Raw genomic sequence first — 16940 nt, forward strand, 5'->3', positions numbered from 1 at the left:
AAAACTCCACCCTCAGATGGTGCTAATGCCCCATTTTTTGCACATGGGTCCCACAGAGGCATGGAGCAAAATTGCACATGCACGTGTTTCTCCTTTCATAAATATTCATGATTCCTCCTGTAGCTTGTTGAATATGTATATTTGTCCACCTCATTCAGTATAAATCCCTGTCTTATTCTTTTCACTCTCAAAATATGTTTCTGGCTTCTGGCCAGAGGCTACACTTCCTGGCCTGTCAGAATGGCCACCCTGCAGGCTGCAACCCTTTATAAGAAACAAAGCTCTCTTTTCTGTATTAACTTCCTCATTTTTCAGTTGACAGTGATAAAAGTGAATAGCTGGAAAAGGCCACCATAGATATTACGGTTAGTGGAGGCCTTTCTGAGAAGGTAAAATATTTATCAGGGAGAAGTTCACAAACAGTGAGAATGAGCAGTTTTTTGAAAAATGATGTGAATTATTTCAGGCAGAGAAAAATAGCAAAGTGAAAAGGTAATGAAGAGAGAGGTCTAGAGGGTTTGAGGATCAAAGAGAAAGCAGGTTCCTGGGAGAGTGAACAACTAGAGGATCAAAGGGATAGATGGGGCCAATGATGTAGGGTCTTGTGGGATTTTATTCAAACATGATAAAAAGGTAGCCTGCTGAGGAGTATTAAGCAAGGGAATTAATGATTCACATTTAAATTAAAAAAAAGCAAAGTGGTGATGGTAGACTCAGTCCGACTCACTGATCAGATACGGGGTGGGAGACAGGAGAGGGAAGAGCCAAGGAAGGCACTTAGGTTCCTGGCTTGTGCCTTAAATTCAATGAAAAGAAAATGAAATCAGAAAGTAATTGCTATAGTCCAGCAAGAAATTATGGCATATTGGACCAGAGTGGTATTGGTGGAAACAGAGGAAAGTGGACACATTCATGAAGTTTGTCCTTGTCTCTTCAGCATTGCTCTTACTAGTGTGATCTATGGGATAATCCTCATCTATTAGCAAACAATAATGCTTCTGAAAATTTTCATTTCAAAAACTTGGTTTATTTAACAGAAATAGTGAAATGAGAATGGGATCACACAGTAGAGACTATCTCACTAATTCACAGTTCCACAGGTGACTCAACATGCATCATGTGTATAGTTCATTTGTAAAATCTTTGTTTTTCTTGATTTCATATTTGACTGCATCAATAATTAGACAAAATCTCATTCTCTTAACTCCATTCTAACAATCGGACTTAAAGCCAGAAGTCTTGTTGATTATCAGCTTTCTATTCACCAGTAGTATTTTTATTAAAAAGTCGCTTATCGCTTCCAAGCCTCAGTTTCCTTATTTGTAAAATGGGAGTAATAATATCTGGAAGATGACTCAGGTTGACATAAAATGTGAGTGTACTATGCAGCTGATAATAAGCTATTCGAATAGAAAGCATAATTATTATTTTTCTAATGTTATAAACTCATTCCATCACATTAAAAAACGTTCCCCTATTTTTTTTTACATATCTTAACTGAATAAACCTAGAATATTCAGATGCCTGATATACAAAAGTAACACTAGTGAGCCACAATTTGTAAGGGCTATGATTTCTGTGGTTTTTCCATTCTTGCAACTGTCATAGTCATCCAACCACACTCTCTGCCCATCTCTCTTTGCCTTATGACGAAGGGCACATATTTTTGAGATAGCTGTCAATGAAAGATCTCAGAGTGGAAAATTGTTATAGTGAAGAGGTTTAGAGTGTGCTCCAAGGACCTATGGGGATCCTTGCAGGAGTTCTCTGCGTTCCTCATTTTCAATTATACATCTGTATAATGCTGGTTTTTTCAGATTCTTCAACTAAAGCAACATATTTCAATAGATGGAATGCAGAAGTAGATAAGATAGCAGTCTTTCATTAAGCCAGATATTAAAGATTTTGCAAATCTATAAGATAATGTTGCTCTTCCCATTAATTTTTGTTTGTTTGTTTTGGAACTATAGCTGTATCTTCAAGAGTGTTACTTTCATTTTTTATTGTTAAATGAATAAGTCAATATTCTATTTTTTTATGTTTCATTTTGAATAGGGAAAATATGATCAGATATTGACCATATAAGCAAAAGCTCTTTGGGGTCTGTATATCCTTTAAGAATGCAAAGGAGTCCTGAGATACAAAACTTTGAGAAACATTGGTATAGTGCAATCAACCAAGCTGGGCAGCATTACCAAAACAAACTTGTTATTTCTTTTCTTCCACCATAATAGTAAGTCTAATTAGCTGAGTTTTCTTGCACAGAAATTTCATTATTCTCTCCTTCTGCCTTCCTTCCTGCTTATCTTCCTAGCTTTTTTCCTTTCTTTTACACATTTTATTGAGTGAATAAATGAGTAAACATTGATCAGGTTCCGTGATGAACTTTGATGTACAAAAAATGATATAGTCCTGCTGTCAAGGAGCATGGAGCCTTATGGAAAAGACAGTCATTCACTCTGATAATTATAATGAATTATGAATTCAGGAGCATGAGGTCATAGGAGAGAGAGTTTTGACATCTGCCTAGAAGATCAGGAGGACAGAAACAGAGTACAGTACCCAGGACATCATAAGGCCCGAACAAATGGTCCAGGCTCCTTTTTATGCTTTGAATCGACCCATAATTTCAAACAGAAGTTTCCCCACTGTGGCCGCCATGGTAGCGCTCTGCTCCCATTTCTCTTCCAGAGAGCACCTGCCATAGGGGTGTCCTTTGCTGACAGCTTCCAGCCATCATGACTTCAGGATTCACCTCAGCTTTTCAATCAAGGCCAATTGCTAAGTGCAGCACAGGTATCAGGCCTGGCCATTTGGGCTTAAGCTAAGCTCCCTTATGGGCAGTCTTTGCACCAGAGTTCCCTGCTAGGCTGGCCGAGGCTATCTCAGAGGTGTATCTCTAAGTCTTTTTCACCCCAGTCCTTTTTCCTTCCTTCTTTAGCAGCTGTCAGAGAACTACCTTGTCATCTGAGAATTTATCTTCTTATTCCTATTCCTTCCCTCCTCTTTCTTTCACAGGCATTGCTCTCTAATAAATTGAGCCTCGATTTGATCAGAGATAAAATAGAAATCAGGTAATACTTTTTTCATACAATTGTGAGATGATTAAATGGGATAATATTAATATATGTTTGTTATTTTGGTAAAATGTAAAGTGGTAAATAAAATTATTATGATCATTATCATTACTACTAATTACAGAGGTATATACAATAGCAAACAACATAGTATAATATTAATATATCAAATTCTTCCTCTAAGATCTTTCTTAGTTTTGATATGTATTCTAGCATAGTTTTTCCAATTTATTCATGAGGCAGAGAACATAGAAATCATACTGTTCTTTGCCAAATATTATGAATTATAGATAAATCTATATCAATCATAATGTTCATTTATTCAACAAATATTTAAACATTTATTTTGTGCTAGGAGCTATTCAGATTGCTAGGATTACATTGAACTGGATTTGGAATCTACTGTCTAATTAATAAGGAAAATTTTCCAATAGAAATATACACAGTAATACATGTATGTAGTCAGATCTCCACAGAGATCTGTATTATCTTATTTAGTCTTCTCGAAGCCAGGTGAGGTAGTAGTCATTGGGAATATAATTACAAACATTTTACAGATGAGAAAACCAAGGCACAAAAAGAAGTAAAATAACTTTCTCAAAATTAAACAGCTGCTGAGTGTCAGAATCAGATTTCAAATAGAGGTAGTCTGGCTGGAGTCCTTGCCATTAACATGTAAGCCAGTGATTCTCAAATTTCAGTTTATATCAGGATCCTCTCAAGGGTAATTGTTAAAACACAAATTGCTGGGATTTACCCAGACATTTTCTTATTTGGTAGATATGGGACTCAGGAATTTGCATTTCTAACAAATTCCAAGGGCATGCTACTGTGGCTTGAATATAGTTGTCCACTAAAATGTATGTGTTAAATTCATGTGTTAGAAATTTGGTTACCAATGCAACAGTGTTGAGAGGTGGGGCCTTTCAGAGGTGATTGGGTCATAAGAGCTCTGCCTTCATTAATGGATTAATCCAATCATAGTTTAATAGATTAATCCAATCATAGATTAATGGATTATGGGCTATGAAGGAAGTGAGTTAGTTATCATGAAAGTGAATGTGTTATAAAAGCCAGTTTCTCCATTTCTTGTGAGCTTCCTCACCGTGTGATGCCTTGCACCACCTCTAGACTCTGCAGAGTCACCATCAGCAAGGAGACCCTCACTAGTTGCGGCCCCTTGACCATGGACTTCCTAGCCTCCAGAACTGTAAGAAATAAAGGTATTTTCTTTATAATTACCCAGTCTCAGTTACTCAGTTATAACAACAGAAAATCAACTAACACAGAAAATTGGTACAAAGAAGTAGGGCTGTTGCTAATAATGAATACCTGAAAATATAAACATGGCTTCGAAACTGGGTAATGAACAGTGTGGAAGAATTTGGATGAGCAGGCTAGAAAAAGCTTGTATCACTGTGAATGGAGCATCAAGGCTGATTCTGGTGAGGGTTTAGTAAAACAAAAAGCTAGAGAAAGTCTGAAACTTCTTAGAGATCATTTAAGTGGTCATGATCAGAATGCTGATAGCAATATGAACAGAAAAGACCATGCCAATGAGGTCCCAGATGGAAATGAGGAACAAGGTATTGGAAACTGGAGGAAAGGCCATCGCTGCTATAAACTGGCTAAGACCTTGGCTAAATTGTATCTGTGTCCTAGGACTTTATGAAATGCAGAACTTAACAGTGATAAACTAGGATATCTGGTGGAAGGAATATCTAAGCAGCAAAGTATTTAGGCTGCTAAATGGCTTCTTTTAACTACTTGTAGTAAGATATAAGAAAAAACAGAATAGAAAAAAATTAGAAAATTTGAAGCCTAGCCACCTTAAGAGTGAAAGGGGTGTTTGGGTATCGTCAAGAGATTGCTAAAGAGGTCACCACGGATAGAACGAAGCCAAAGGCTATCCATGACAATGAAATTAAAAACCCCAGAGGCATTTCTGGGATCTTTGAGGCTGCCCCTTCCTCATAGGCCCTGAGCTCTAAGAGGGCAGAATAATTCCGGGGGATGCACTGCTGCCCAGGGCTGCTTTGGGTCTCTACTCCCTGCATTCCAGCACACTGCCCCTCAGCGCCCCCAGCTGTGGTTCAAGCAGCCGCAGGTGCAGATTAACCTGCAGCTCTAGGATGTACAAGTGGTAAACCATGGCAGTATCCATGTGGTACTAATTCTGCAGGTGCACAGAATGCAAGAGCTGTGGAGGCCTGGCAGCCTCCACCTAGATTTTGAAGAATGTGTTGGACTGTCTGGGGGTAGAGCTACTGCAGAGAGCTTCCACTAGGGCAATACCAAGTGGAACAGTGGAACTGGGGCTGTTGCAGAGAGCCCCCCTAAGGACAATGCCTAATGTAGCTGTAAGAGCCAGACTGCCACCAAGACCCCAGAGCAGTAGAGCCACCAGCAGCATGCAACAGCTGCCTGGGAAAGCTGAGGGCACCAGGGTGCCTTGAGGCCTCCTGAAATACCCCATCCCCCAATGTGCACAAGATGCTGGACATGGAATCAAGAAAGATTATTCTCCAGCCTTAAAATTTAAGTCTTCTCTGCTGAGTTTTTGACTTGCTTGGGCCTGTTACTTCTTTCTTCTGGCCTATTTGTCTCTTTTGGAAAGGGAGTGTATACCCTATACCTGTCCCACCATTGTATCTAGGAAGTAGATAACTTGTTTTGATTTCACAAACTCACAGATGACACATTAGACTTTTGAGTTGGTGCTGGAACAAATTAAGTCTTTTGGGACTACTAGGATGGAATGACTGTATTTTGAATTGTGAGAAGGCCATGAATTCTGGGGGCCAGGGACAGAATGCTGTGGTTTGAATATAGGTTGTCCCCTATAGGTTGTCATGTGTTGAGAGGTGGGACCTTTGAGAAGTGATTGGCAGTGCCCTCATGAATGGATAAATCTATTATGGATTAATAGATGAATGGATTATGGAGTTATCAAAGGTTAGTTATCATGAGGGTAGGTCTGTAATAAGCACTAGTTTGGCCATCTCTCATGACCCCCTTTGCCATGTAATACCCTGTACTACCTTGGGACTCTGCAAAGAGTCTCAACCAGCAAGAACTTACCTGTCTAGGACTTACCTGTCTGTAGAACTATAAAAAATAATTTTCTTTGTTTTAAATTGCCGAGTCTCAGGTATTCAGTTCTAGCAACAGAAAACAGACTAAGACAGATGCTGATGTCCCCGGTCCTAGGCTACACTTTGAGAACCACTGTTAAGTAATGCTGCCTCTCTGTAAACCTGCTTTTAATGATGGGAGCTAGTGACAGACTGTGTTTTGCACATAAGCTCACTTTTGCTTTATATAATTTTAACATATACTGAATTTTTGGGAATGCAACCTCTTGATAAACCTTCAACAGAAAATTCTACTTTGTTCCCCTGGGAATTTGACCAAGAATTGTCTAACATCAACAACTTTGGTATGGTGTTTGAGTGATTATTTGATAAGGATTTGAGTTATAACTCATCAGAAATCATTTGTGTTCTCAGAAAAAAGTTCCTATCACATTTACCACAATTCTACAATTTTACATAGAAGTGAAACCACCTTTGCGAAAATTATAACTGTGAAAGAAATCAGACCTAATCGACTCCATCTTGCTTCTAACCTTTAAGCCGTCCTTTTTCATTCCTGTGCATAGGTGGCACAAACTTTGGGAAGTAATTCAGTTCATGGTTTGACTCTGAAACAAAATTGATAATAGCCCTATCCCGAAAAGACTCCCTTCTTGCCTGGGGACCAGTCTGCCTTTGCAGGACTAACAAATTAGCTACGAGATTAGAAATTACAGTTTAGGGGTCATGTGGCCTCTGGCTCCAAGAGTCTGCACCCTCCCGCCCCCTAAGTTGCTCCTGGGGATAACATCTCTATTGTAAAATCTAAGATGAGTGCTTGAGATATTTTACAGACCCTGCACTCCATAGATCAGCTGACACCACTGAGACCAGCAATCTGGCTCAACCATATTTGCCAGCCCACCCAGGAATAGAAGATAGCAAGAAAAACTCAGACCCCCTATGATTCCATCTCCAACCTGACCAATCAGCACTTCCCACTTCCCAAGCCCCTACCCACCAAATTATCTTTGAAAACTCTGATCCCTGAATGCTCGAGGAGACTGATTTGAGTGATAATAAAACTCCCGTCTCCCCCACAGCTGGCTCTGCATGAATTACTCTTCCTCCATTGCAATTCCCCTGTTTTGATAAATTGGCTCTGTTTAGGCAGCAGGCCAGATGAATCCATTGGGTGGTTACAGAAGTGTGAAGAGCAAGTATCTGAGTGCCTCATTATGTTTTCCAACACAGTCATACTTGAACATTTTACATGATGGGATATATCTTATTATATTAGAAATATATTTAAAATATCTGATTTCTTCTTTATATTACATTTGGAATTAAATTTCTTTTTATTAAGTGTGTAAGTGGTTTATATATTAATTTCATTTCAGAATAGTAAAGGATTTGGGGTCTGATCAGTTTGAGAATCAATTTTGTGTGTGTGTGTGGAATGGAGAGTTAGTAGTTATTTTTGAGAGAGAACAGTATGGGAATTATTAGATTAGTAGAAATAAACTAAACTGAAAATCAATGTGCCTGAGGTTCATTCTTAAATCTCACTAAGTGGCAATGTGACATTCAGCAAGTGATTTAACTCTCTGAATCTCCATTTCCCAATTTTAAAATGAATCCATTAGACTAAGAGGTCCCCAAGATCTTTTTCTATTATTCAATCATTGAATAAAGACTGTTTTAAACTTTCTTTACAATTAAGTGTGTTATTTTGATTATGTTCATCAAAGAAATTTCCACCTAAACTGGCTCTTCAATATTGATGACCTAATACACATTTTAACGTTTTAACAATCAGTAACACACTTTCCCAGAGATTCAGGAAGGGAAGCTTAATCTGTCAGGGTATCTTTAAATAAATAGTGTGTTAGCTTAATTATACAATGTCAGCTTTTAATTCTAAGAAGGTATACAAAACCTAAAAGTAAGGTGCTCCCCAACCGCCCCCCCACCCCGCCACCAACCCTGCCCCAGGCTTTTGAAATTTGTGCCCCCATAGAAGAGTATTTTCACCTCTGAACTTTCAAGGACTCCTTTTGCCTCATTGAAACTGGCTTTCAAGCTTGGCAACCAAGATAAGAATATTAAGTACACTTATTTTAACACTCAAGGACACTTTCTGAATAAACCAGAATCTAGGGAGGTATAAGTGAATAATTTGGACCTGCTCTCTTTGAATGTTTATAATCTGGTGGAAAAAAAAATGGACATATGAATATTGATTTGTGACCAGTGCAAAGGGGGCAAAAATTCATATCCCAAAGAAAACGGGGACACATCAGTTTTGTCTTGTTCATCACTGTGTCCACAGGGCCTGACACCTGGTAGGCTCAGTGGGAGAAAGGAGCCCCAATTACCAACAAAAGCCAGGAAAGAATGGGAGGCTCTTACGGAAAAGGGTGATATTTAAACTGAGCAAGGAGGCACCTGGAAGTAGTGCTACCTAATAATTTTTTGGCGATCAGACTGGCACACTAGAACGGTTCATAAGACCAGCCTTCTCCCATTGGCTAGCTTCCTTCCTCTCCCTTCTCACCCTGGGCAAGCCGCTTCCTCTCTCTGGGCCTTCTGCTTTTCCTCTGTAACATAAAAGGGGTTGAGCAATATCATCCCTGAGAGCGCCATGTGTGTGCGTGCTAGAGGGAAAACCCCCACAACGCTAATACACCAAAACTGCAGGTTTGCACAACTGAATTCTTTCTGAATGCAAACAGGCAAACAGCATTTACCAGGAAACAAAACAAAATCAAGCACATAAAAAAGTAGGAAGAGTTGGAAAACTGAAGGAAGATAAGTTCTCAAACAGCTGGAACAGTTGATGTTAGCTAGCGAAGTTTTTCAGAGGAAAAAAAAAGTTGGTTATGAGGCAACTGGACCTGAGAAAAAAGACTAAAGGGGAAGAATAGCAAGTAAAACAGAACTCCACTTGCTAGATCTCTCCTTCTATCGCACTCTTTCACCTGACCCAGCCCCTTATTCCCCCCGCACCCTTTCCTTCTCTCCCTACTTTACTGCACAGGAACGAAGTCTGGGTCGTGTGCGGACCGCTTGTGGCTCTTAAATCCTCTTTTTATCACCCTGGCAGTGCAAAATTTTGAAACGTCCCTCGGCAAAAAAAAAAAAAAAAAAAAAAAAAAAATCTGTCTCTGGGCTCTTCCCTAGTTCTGGGTCCAGTTGCAGCCAAGTAAGGGGCAGCGCGCGCACTCCCAAGTCCCCGCTTCAGGGACGGGCACGCGCCTGACGCCCAACCCCCAATCCCCTGCTGCTCAGTGACCCCGCCCCCGGGTTTCCGGGCCGGCGTAGCTATTTCAAGGCGCGCGCCTCGCGGTGGACTCACCGCTAGCCCGCAGCGCTTGGCTTCCTGGTAACTCTTCACCTCTTCTCTCAGCTCCCGGCAGCATGGGCGCTGGGCCCGCCTCGCTGCTCGCCGCCCTCCTGCTGCTTCTTTCCGGCGACCGCGCGGTGCGCTGCGACACACCTGCCAACTGCACCTATCTTGACCTGCTAGGCACCTGGGTCTTCCAGGTGGGCTCCACCGGTTCCCAGCGCGATGTCAACTGCTCGGTTATGGGTAAGCCGCCGGCTCGGCAGTCCTCCAGGTCGTCCTTTCTGCCCTTGAGCCCCTAACGCAGCGCCACGCCAACTACCGCTTCCCCCCAGGCAGACGCTTTGGGTGGCCAGAGCATCTTGACTGGATTCGGGGACCCTTGGGGACCTTCTTCCCCGCCAGGCCCGCGAAGTTAAAGTTCATCTGCTGAGAACTTCTAACTCCACACTTTCTTGGTTATCTTGGGGACTCAACACTTTTATCAATAACTTTTTTATCTCTTCCGCTTAATTTTGTTTGCTTTGAGAGAGACTTGGGAACTGCAATCGTTTGATTCTCCAGTCCAATCTGGCAGCGTTATTTTTTAAATTTATTTTTATTTTTTATTACTATTGTACTAGTGAAGACAGATGAGCTCAAAGACTCTCGAGGATATAGCAGGAAGTTTTCTCTTTTTGTTAGGTGGTGGGAAAGGGACTTTCTGCCCAGCGATTTTGGTTTGAGCGTGTGTTGATGAGTACTAGAAAACGTCTGGTACCACTCTGCATTGTTTCATGCATTGCAGGGAGGTAAAAATTTTTTAAAAAATTAATAACAAAGAAAACTTAACTCTGAACCTAGTAATTAGAAATGCCCAGAGTCGTGCACAATGCTTGGCTCATGGAAGGCTCTCAATAAATACCTAGTGTTTGAACATACTGGAGATATTCCATATGCCTTCAGATAACATGGTTACCCCTAGAACAAAGAACCTAGTGAAGGGTTTGGGATGGAAAAAAGACAGTCACTAGTTAGAAGAGTCACACTGGGGTCTACCCAAACCCTCTTACAGCCTGTGACTTTTGCAGAGTCAGTAAAAAATCAGCTATAATTTTCTTGTCAGCAGAACAAAGATTAAGTCATTTGTTACTAAAGAAAGACCTTTTTAACTGACTGTATAGCATTTCATAATCCTGAGCATTATAACTTTTTTTTTTTTTTTTTTTTTTTTTTTTTTGAGAATGGAGTCTTGCTCTGTCACCCAGGCTGTAGTGCAGTGGCGGGATCTCGGCTCACTGCAACCTCCGCCTCCCGGGTTCAAGCGATTCTCCTGCCTCAATCTCCCGAGTAGCTAGGATTACAGGCACATGCCACCACGCCCGGCTAATATTTTGTATTTTTTGTAGAGACGGGTTTCACTGTGTTAGCCAGGATGGTCTCCATCTCCTGACCTCGTGATCCGCCCGCCTCGGCCTTCCAAAGTACTGAGATTACAGGGGGGAGTCACCACGCCCGGCCTTTTTTTTTTTTTTTTTTAATTTGAGTTTGAAGGTTGGGGCAGAAAGAGATCAGGATTTGCACTGCCCTGTCACATACAATCTCCCATGTCAGAGCATTAATCTCAAACATGGAAAAACTTTAAAATATAGAACTCTCCAGATGGACACAGCTGAACCATTTTCAGGTAGGCTCTGCCTATAAAATTACCTTTGGCCTTAATCCAGTAATTAAAGGCACCCACAGGTCTGAGCCCTCATCTATGAAGGTTAAACGTTTCATTCCTATCAGCACAAATTCGTTTTATAGGATACAAACCTCTAGTTTGCTGAATAAACTTTGGAAGGTTTCAGATAATGAGGTTCTAAACTCTAGAGCCTTTGAGGAGAAAGGTACCCCATTTCTTCTCCGAATAGATCATTTTGTGTCTTCTCCTGGGCTTAGCACATTGTCTTCCTTAGGATCTGATAGTCTGTTTATTTATCTTTTTGTTGTCATACCTTTTATTCTTGCATTTCCCACTTTTGACTAGCATTTTGCCTTTTCTCCGTTTCCGGAAGCCTGTAATTTTCAACATTCCCCATTTCTCCTTTTCTTCAGTGGAAAAATTTCTTCAGTGTTGGGATGCTCTGGAAAGGTACTGTATTTTTGGGGTCTCCCTGCCTGCTGGGCTGCATGGCATATCTCTCTTTTTTGAGACAAGGTCTCACTGTGTTGCCCAGGTTGGAGTGCAGTTGTGTAATCATAGCTCACTGCAGCCTCCAACTCCTGGGCTCAAGCAATCCTCCCACCTCAGCCTCAGCAGCTCAAATAGCTGGGACTACAGGCATGCACCACCATAACCAGCTAATTTTTAAAAAGTATTTTTGTAGAGACAGGGTCTCACTGTGTTGCCCAAACTGGTCTTGAAGTCCTGACCTCAGCCCCCCAAAGTGCTAGGATTACAGGCGTGAGCCACTGCTTCTGCCTGCATTATCTCAAATTTTTAGAGCCTAACTTCACAGTCTTGCCTCGGAGCAGGAACTGTTTGAGGCAACAAGATGGAGCCTCTGGTTTCTTCACTAGGCAGACTGTGCTCAAACTGGGTAGCATGAAAGGAAAGGAGCACAATTATAATCGAAATTGGGGGATTCTTTCCCCTATTGAAATCCAAATAATTTTCCTTTATTGTGCTTTTTTTTTTTTTCTTTAGGACCACAAGAAAAAAAAGTAGTGGTGTACCTTCGGAAGCTGGATACAGCATATGATGACCTTGGCAATTCTGGCCATTTCACCATCATTTACAACCAAGGCTTTGAGATTGTGTTGAATGACTACAAGTGGTTTGCCTTTTTTAAGGTTAGTTTTGTTGGAAGTTGGATTTACATTTTCAGTGATTGGATATCTGAAACCTCTTCTGATTAGTAGACCCTCAGAATTTTAATTTCAGATTAAGAAGATAACTGGAATTGACACCACTCTTCCCAACAGTAGTAGTTGGTATAATTTTGCCACTTTATTTAAAATTATTATTTTAGTAGGTTTAAGAAATACCAGTGCTACATTTGAATATGTATAAATTATGTTTAAAATTTACATTTTGGTAAGTATGACTAAATTCTTAATTTATTTTCATTATTACTACCACTTTAGTTCTAAATGTTGCCATAGTCATTTGGCTTTGTTCTGAATCTGTAGGAAAGATATAGAGATAACACATTTTGTTTTCTTGCAGTTATTATGCTATCCTTCCTATTACTACCTGTTGGCTGAGGTAGTGATAGGCCTAAATGATTCATTATCCTAAATGTACTAAATATGTTGAGTAATTTTTTCTTCTAAACTAAGAGAAAGAGAGAACCTAGGAGTTACTTCCTTACGCTGGTTAAAGTAAAAGGTAGCCATGTCAACCCAGTTTGTTTCCTTCTCTCAGTAGGAAACAACTATTGTTCATTCTCATAACACACTGCTTCCAATTGCAAACATACTCAGGGTTAAAATAGTTTAGCACAAATTGCAGCCCATTTCATTTGTTCTTCTCAAGCTGGAACTTTTCTTTTAAGCTAAATATTAAATGGTTCAAGTAAATTGGATACATAAGCCTGAAACTAGGCGTTTCTCATTATACATAGAGTATAAATAAAGACAGACTTTTTCATGGTGAAAGGTTTACAGCCTTTAAAACATCTGGAAAGAAGTGGGAAAGTAGGGAATAACTCTGTTAAATATGATAAAAGACAAAGCACCAACAAAGGCCTAGTTCTAAACTTGTTATAATTTCTCATGGGAGTTGTGGTTTGTCACAAGATTATGGCGGTCCAAGCCAGTTTACAATATTTTTTAGAATAATAGCTCCCAGAAATATTTTTAAAATAAGGATCTTTCTTTAATATGGAAAAAAAAAAGATGAAATAGAGAGGAAGAGGTTGCCTCTCCTCAGCTGGATTTGCTGGTATGATGTGCAGCTCGTGGAAACCAGTTTGTCCATGCTAGCTGTTGATGGCCACCAGTCCGCTGAATTAGTGGAAACCCATGCGTAACCTTTAGTTGTTAACTATTTTTAGTATCATTTCCAGATGCTATGCATTTTTTTTTGTAAAAAAAACTTATAATAGTATCTATATAAATTTTAAAAATCGTAATATATATGTGGTATATTTAACCTGAAAATAATCTTTGGTGTATATGTTGATGAGCCTAGGCCTTTGCAGACCTCTTACAGTTACTCTGTCACAGCCCTTCAAAGGTTATTTGACTTCAGATTAAGAATCAATTGCCTGTGGAATACATGTGTAAAGGAAGAGATATTCAAGGCAATTGTTACCATGTACCATAAACCTTGTACATAATTTTCTGTCATTTTATTTTCCTCTGACTCTATCTCTTCTTTGACACACAATAGACACCTAGTCAATTTATTACAAAAAAAAATGAATGAATGAAGTGGAATTCAGTTGGGAAATAGGTTAAATAAATTATTAAGGAGATGAGGAGTAGATAAAAATAGACAAGTACATAGTTTATTCTTTTGACTTAGAAAACTTTTGATTCTTAAATTCTGCAGAATTGGAGAAACTGGTGGGGAAACTTCTAAAATCATTATTTAATTACCAGAGATGTAATAGATATGGACAAAAGCAGTTTTCTTCTTTTATTATTTTTTCATCAGCTTGTTCTTAGCTTAAATAGTAGTCCAAAGCTGGTAGGGACAGAGGGAACTAGCTGGTGGCTGAATGAGGAATTGTATCACTTCTTGTGAATCACGGTGTAAGCACATTTGGCGTTTTGCCATTGTCTAAGAACATTAGTCACATTAGGTCAATAGAAAATCACTTTTTAAAGCCAAATAAAGTTATATATGTTCCCAACCATAAGTTGGAAAGAATTAATATATGCTGTTGGAGGGTAGAACCCTGCCTAATCATATGGTTCTGGATGGCATTGATCAAATCCTTATTCCTTCATTAGGAATAATAATAGAAAAAATACTCCCGCCCTACTGATTTCAGGATATGTAAGTTTTAAAGTGCCCATTTGACAGAACCATTATCAGGGCCATGTTTTCTTTTTCTGCAGAAAAATCAACCACTCTGGTCAGTAGTTAGGTCTTATGACAAGGACCATAATTTCCTTAGGCAGAGTAGAATATAATAGGATACTTGTTTTTGAAACTTAATATAATCAGATAGTTCCAGATAAACATAGTTTGCAAAGTGATAAAATACCATGTTATTTTAGTAAATCCAACTGCAAGAGTGATGGGAAGCAGAGTTTAAAAACTTAAGAAAGATATTAAGATGGAGTTGACTTTGAATAATGAAGTCATCCACTGTTGAAGGGTGACATTTATTAATACAGAAAGTTTACAGATTTTACCACAGGCATCAGAGTATTGCCTGCAGCTGGGGAAACCGTGCTTGAAAGGATGCGTAACTGAAGAAAAACACAAGCCCGTTTAATAAGTAATGCATGTGAGAATTGTTACTATAGAATTAGAAAGCATCTTTTACATTAAAATTTATTTTTGTAAAAGGAGAAAACATCAAAACTTGAGTAGTATTTGCTATTCAAAGAGTCTTACATAAACGAAAACATACTCAACCTACTGCCATTACAGAAATGTTTGACAAATTCTTGCCATGCTTACCTGCCATCATTGTTGTTGTTATCCTACAAATCAATTGGATTTTCATGCCTCTCCCTGACTGGAGCCCTACAACTTGCTTCCTTTTACCCTCTTTATATATGCTTCAGATATGCTTAAAGTAGATTGTTTCTTATTGTTATTGCTGCTGGAGTTTGTTGAGTAGTTGGTACGTGCAGAGTATTTGTATGTTATGACATATATAGGTTTTGTCCATGGTTCCTGGCTCACAACTCACTCCCAAGACCCTTGTTACAGAAACCAGAATCTCTCTCTCTGATCTTCTCCTACCCTCCTTTCATCTGCCCACTGCAGGACTCTAATCTGATTATGGGTTCTAAGACCCTCATGCCAGAGAGTATTCTGCCCCATACCATAGCAGAAGGAACACTACACAGAGATACCAAGAAGAATCTGAACAGACAGGCCTTGTTTGGTTTAGATCATGCCCTTATTATCTAATTACATTTCAACATGGTTATCCATGCTTTAATCATGTGTATTCAATGAACGCTCCATAAAAGCCCAAGAAGAACAGATTTGAGGGAATTCTGAAGCGCTAAACATGTAGGGTCTGACAGGAAGGTGAAGAAGAACTCATCATGCTGGAAGGGTGGTCCACCCTAACTCCACAGGGACGGAAGCTCCTGTGCCTGGGACCCTTCCAGACCTTGCCCTATGTATCTCTTCAAGTACCTGTATTTATATCCTTTCAAATATCCTTTGTAATAAATCATAAACGTGTTTCCCTGAGTTTTATATGCCACTCTGTCAAATTAATTGAACCCAAAGAGGGGGTTATGGGAACCCCAATTTGAAGCCAGTCCATCAGAAGTTCTGGCGGCCTGGACTTGAGACTGGTGTCTAAAGTGGGCAGGCAGTCTTGGGGACTAAGCCCTCAACCTACGAGATCTGAAACTGTCTCCTGGTAGGTAGCATTGGAGTTGAACTGGAGGGCACTGAGCTGGTGTCTGATGCAGAATTGATTGCTTGCTTGCTGGTGGGGAGAACTTCCTACATATTTGGGGGTCACCGAAGTCTTTTGTATTGATCATTGTTGCTGACTGAGAGAATAGGAGAAAGCACGTTGAGTAGTTTTTCCACACCACAGCATTCTTTTAGGCTCCTGCTTTTACCTTCTGCTTCCCTCAGCATCCTGCATCTCACCAGGAGAGACACAGCTTCTTCCCCATCCTCGGCATTCCACTTCGGAATCAATCAGAATAGCTCCTATTGCTAGAAACTTGCTTTATTAAGTTCTGCTTATTCAGGGCTTATCTGAAAGAGAAACATTTTTTATGATTTGAGATTTCTAAGCCATTTTAAAACTTGGTTTTAACAGCTTGAGAAATTGGGGGTATAGTAGGGATGGAGATACATGTATTTGGATGTGACTTCAAGCTAGATAAAAGTTTGGAAGGAATAAAACTTTGACATCTAAAGTTTTTGCATAGTTTGAGTTGAGCAGGAGGTACTAGGTATATTTTTAAAATATTTTTTTCAGCCAGGCATGGTGACTCATACCTGTAATCCCAGCACTGTGGGAGGCCAAGGCGTGCGATCACTTGAGGTCAGGAGTTCGAGACCAGTCTGGCCAACATGAAGAAACCCCGTCTCTACTAAAAATACAAAAATTAGCTGGGTGTGGTGACACATGCCTGTAATCCCAGTTATTCAGGAGGCTGAGGCAGGAGAATTGCTTGAACCCAGGAGGCAGAGGTTGCAGTGAGCCGAAATCACACTATTGCACTCCAGCCTGGGTGACAGAGCGAGACTCCGTCCCAAAAGAATAATAATAATAGTAAATAATGAAAGATTTTTTCCTACTCAGCATCCTCCAG

General features: G+C 39.9%; 1 protein-coding gene across 2 annotated transcripts in view; it reads left to right on the top strand.

Moving 5' to 3' along the window:
- The first annotated feature begins 9456 nt into the window (after positions 1–9456).
- The window catches only part of CTSC (cathepsin C), a 51066-nt gene continuing 43582 nt past the window's right edge, over positions 9457–16940 (top strand). Inside the window, exons 1-2 of one of the 2 annotated variants that reach the window (XM_003254513.3) lie at positions 9457–9743; positions 12169–12314. In XM_003254513.3, the coding sequence (XP_003254561.2) occupies positions 9572–9743; positions 12169–12314 (318 nt within the window). In that variant the 5' untranslated portion in view covers positions 9457–9571. The remainder of the gene's footprint in view (positions 9744–12168; positions 12315–16940) is intronic. The other variant, XM_030828903.1, reaches the window with a different exon arrangement.

This window comes from Nomascus leucogenys, chromosome 15 (assembly GCF_006542625.1).
Source record: "Nomascus leucogenys isolate Asia chromosome 15, Asia_NLE_v1, whole genome shotgun sequence".
Lineage (NCBI taxonomy): Eukaryota > Metazoa > Chordata > Mammalia > Primates > Hylobatidae > Nomascus > Nomascus leucogenys.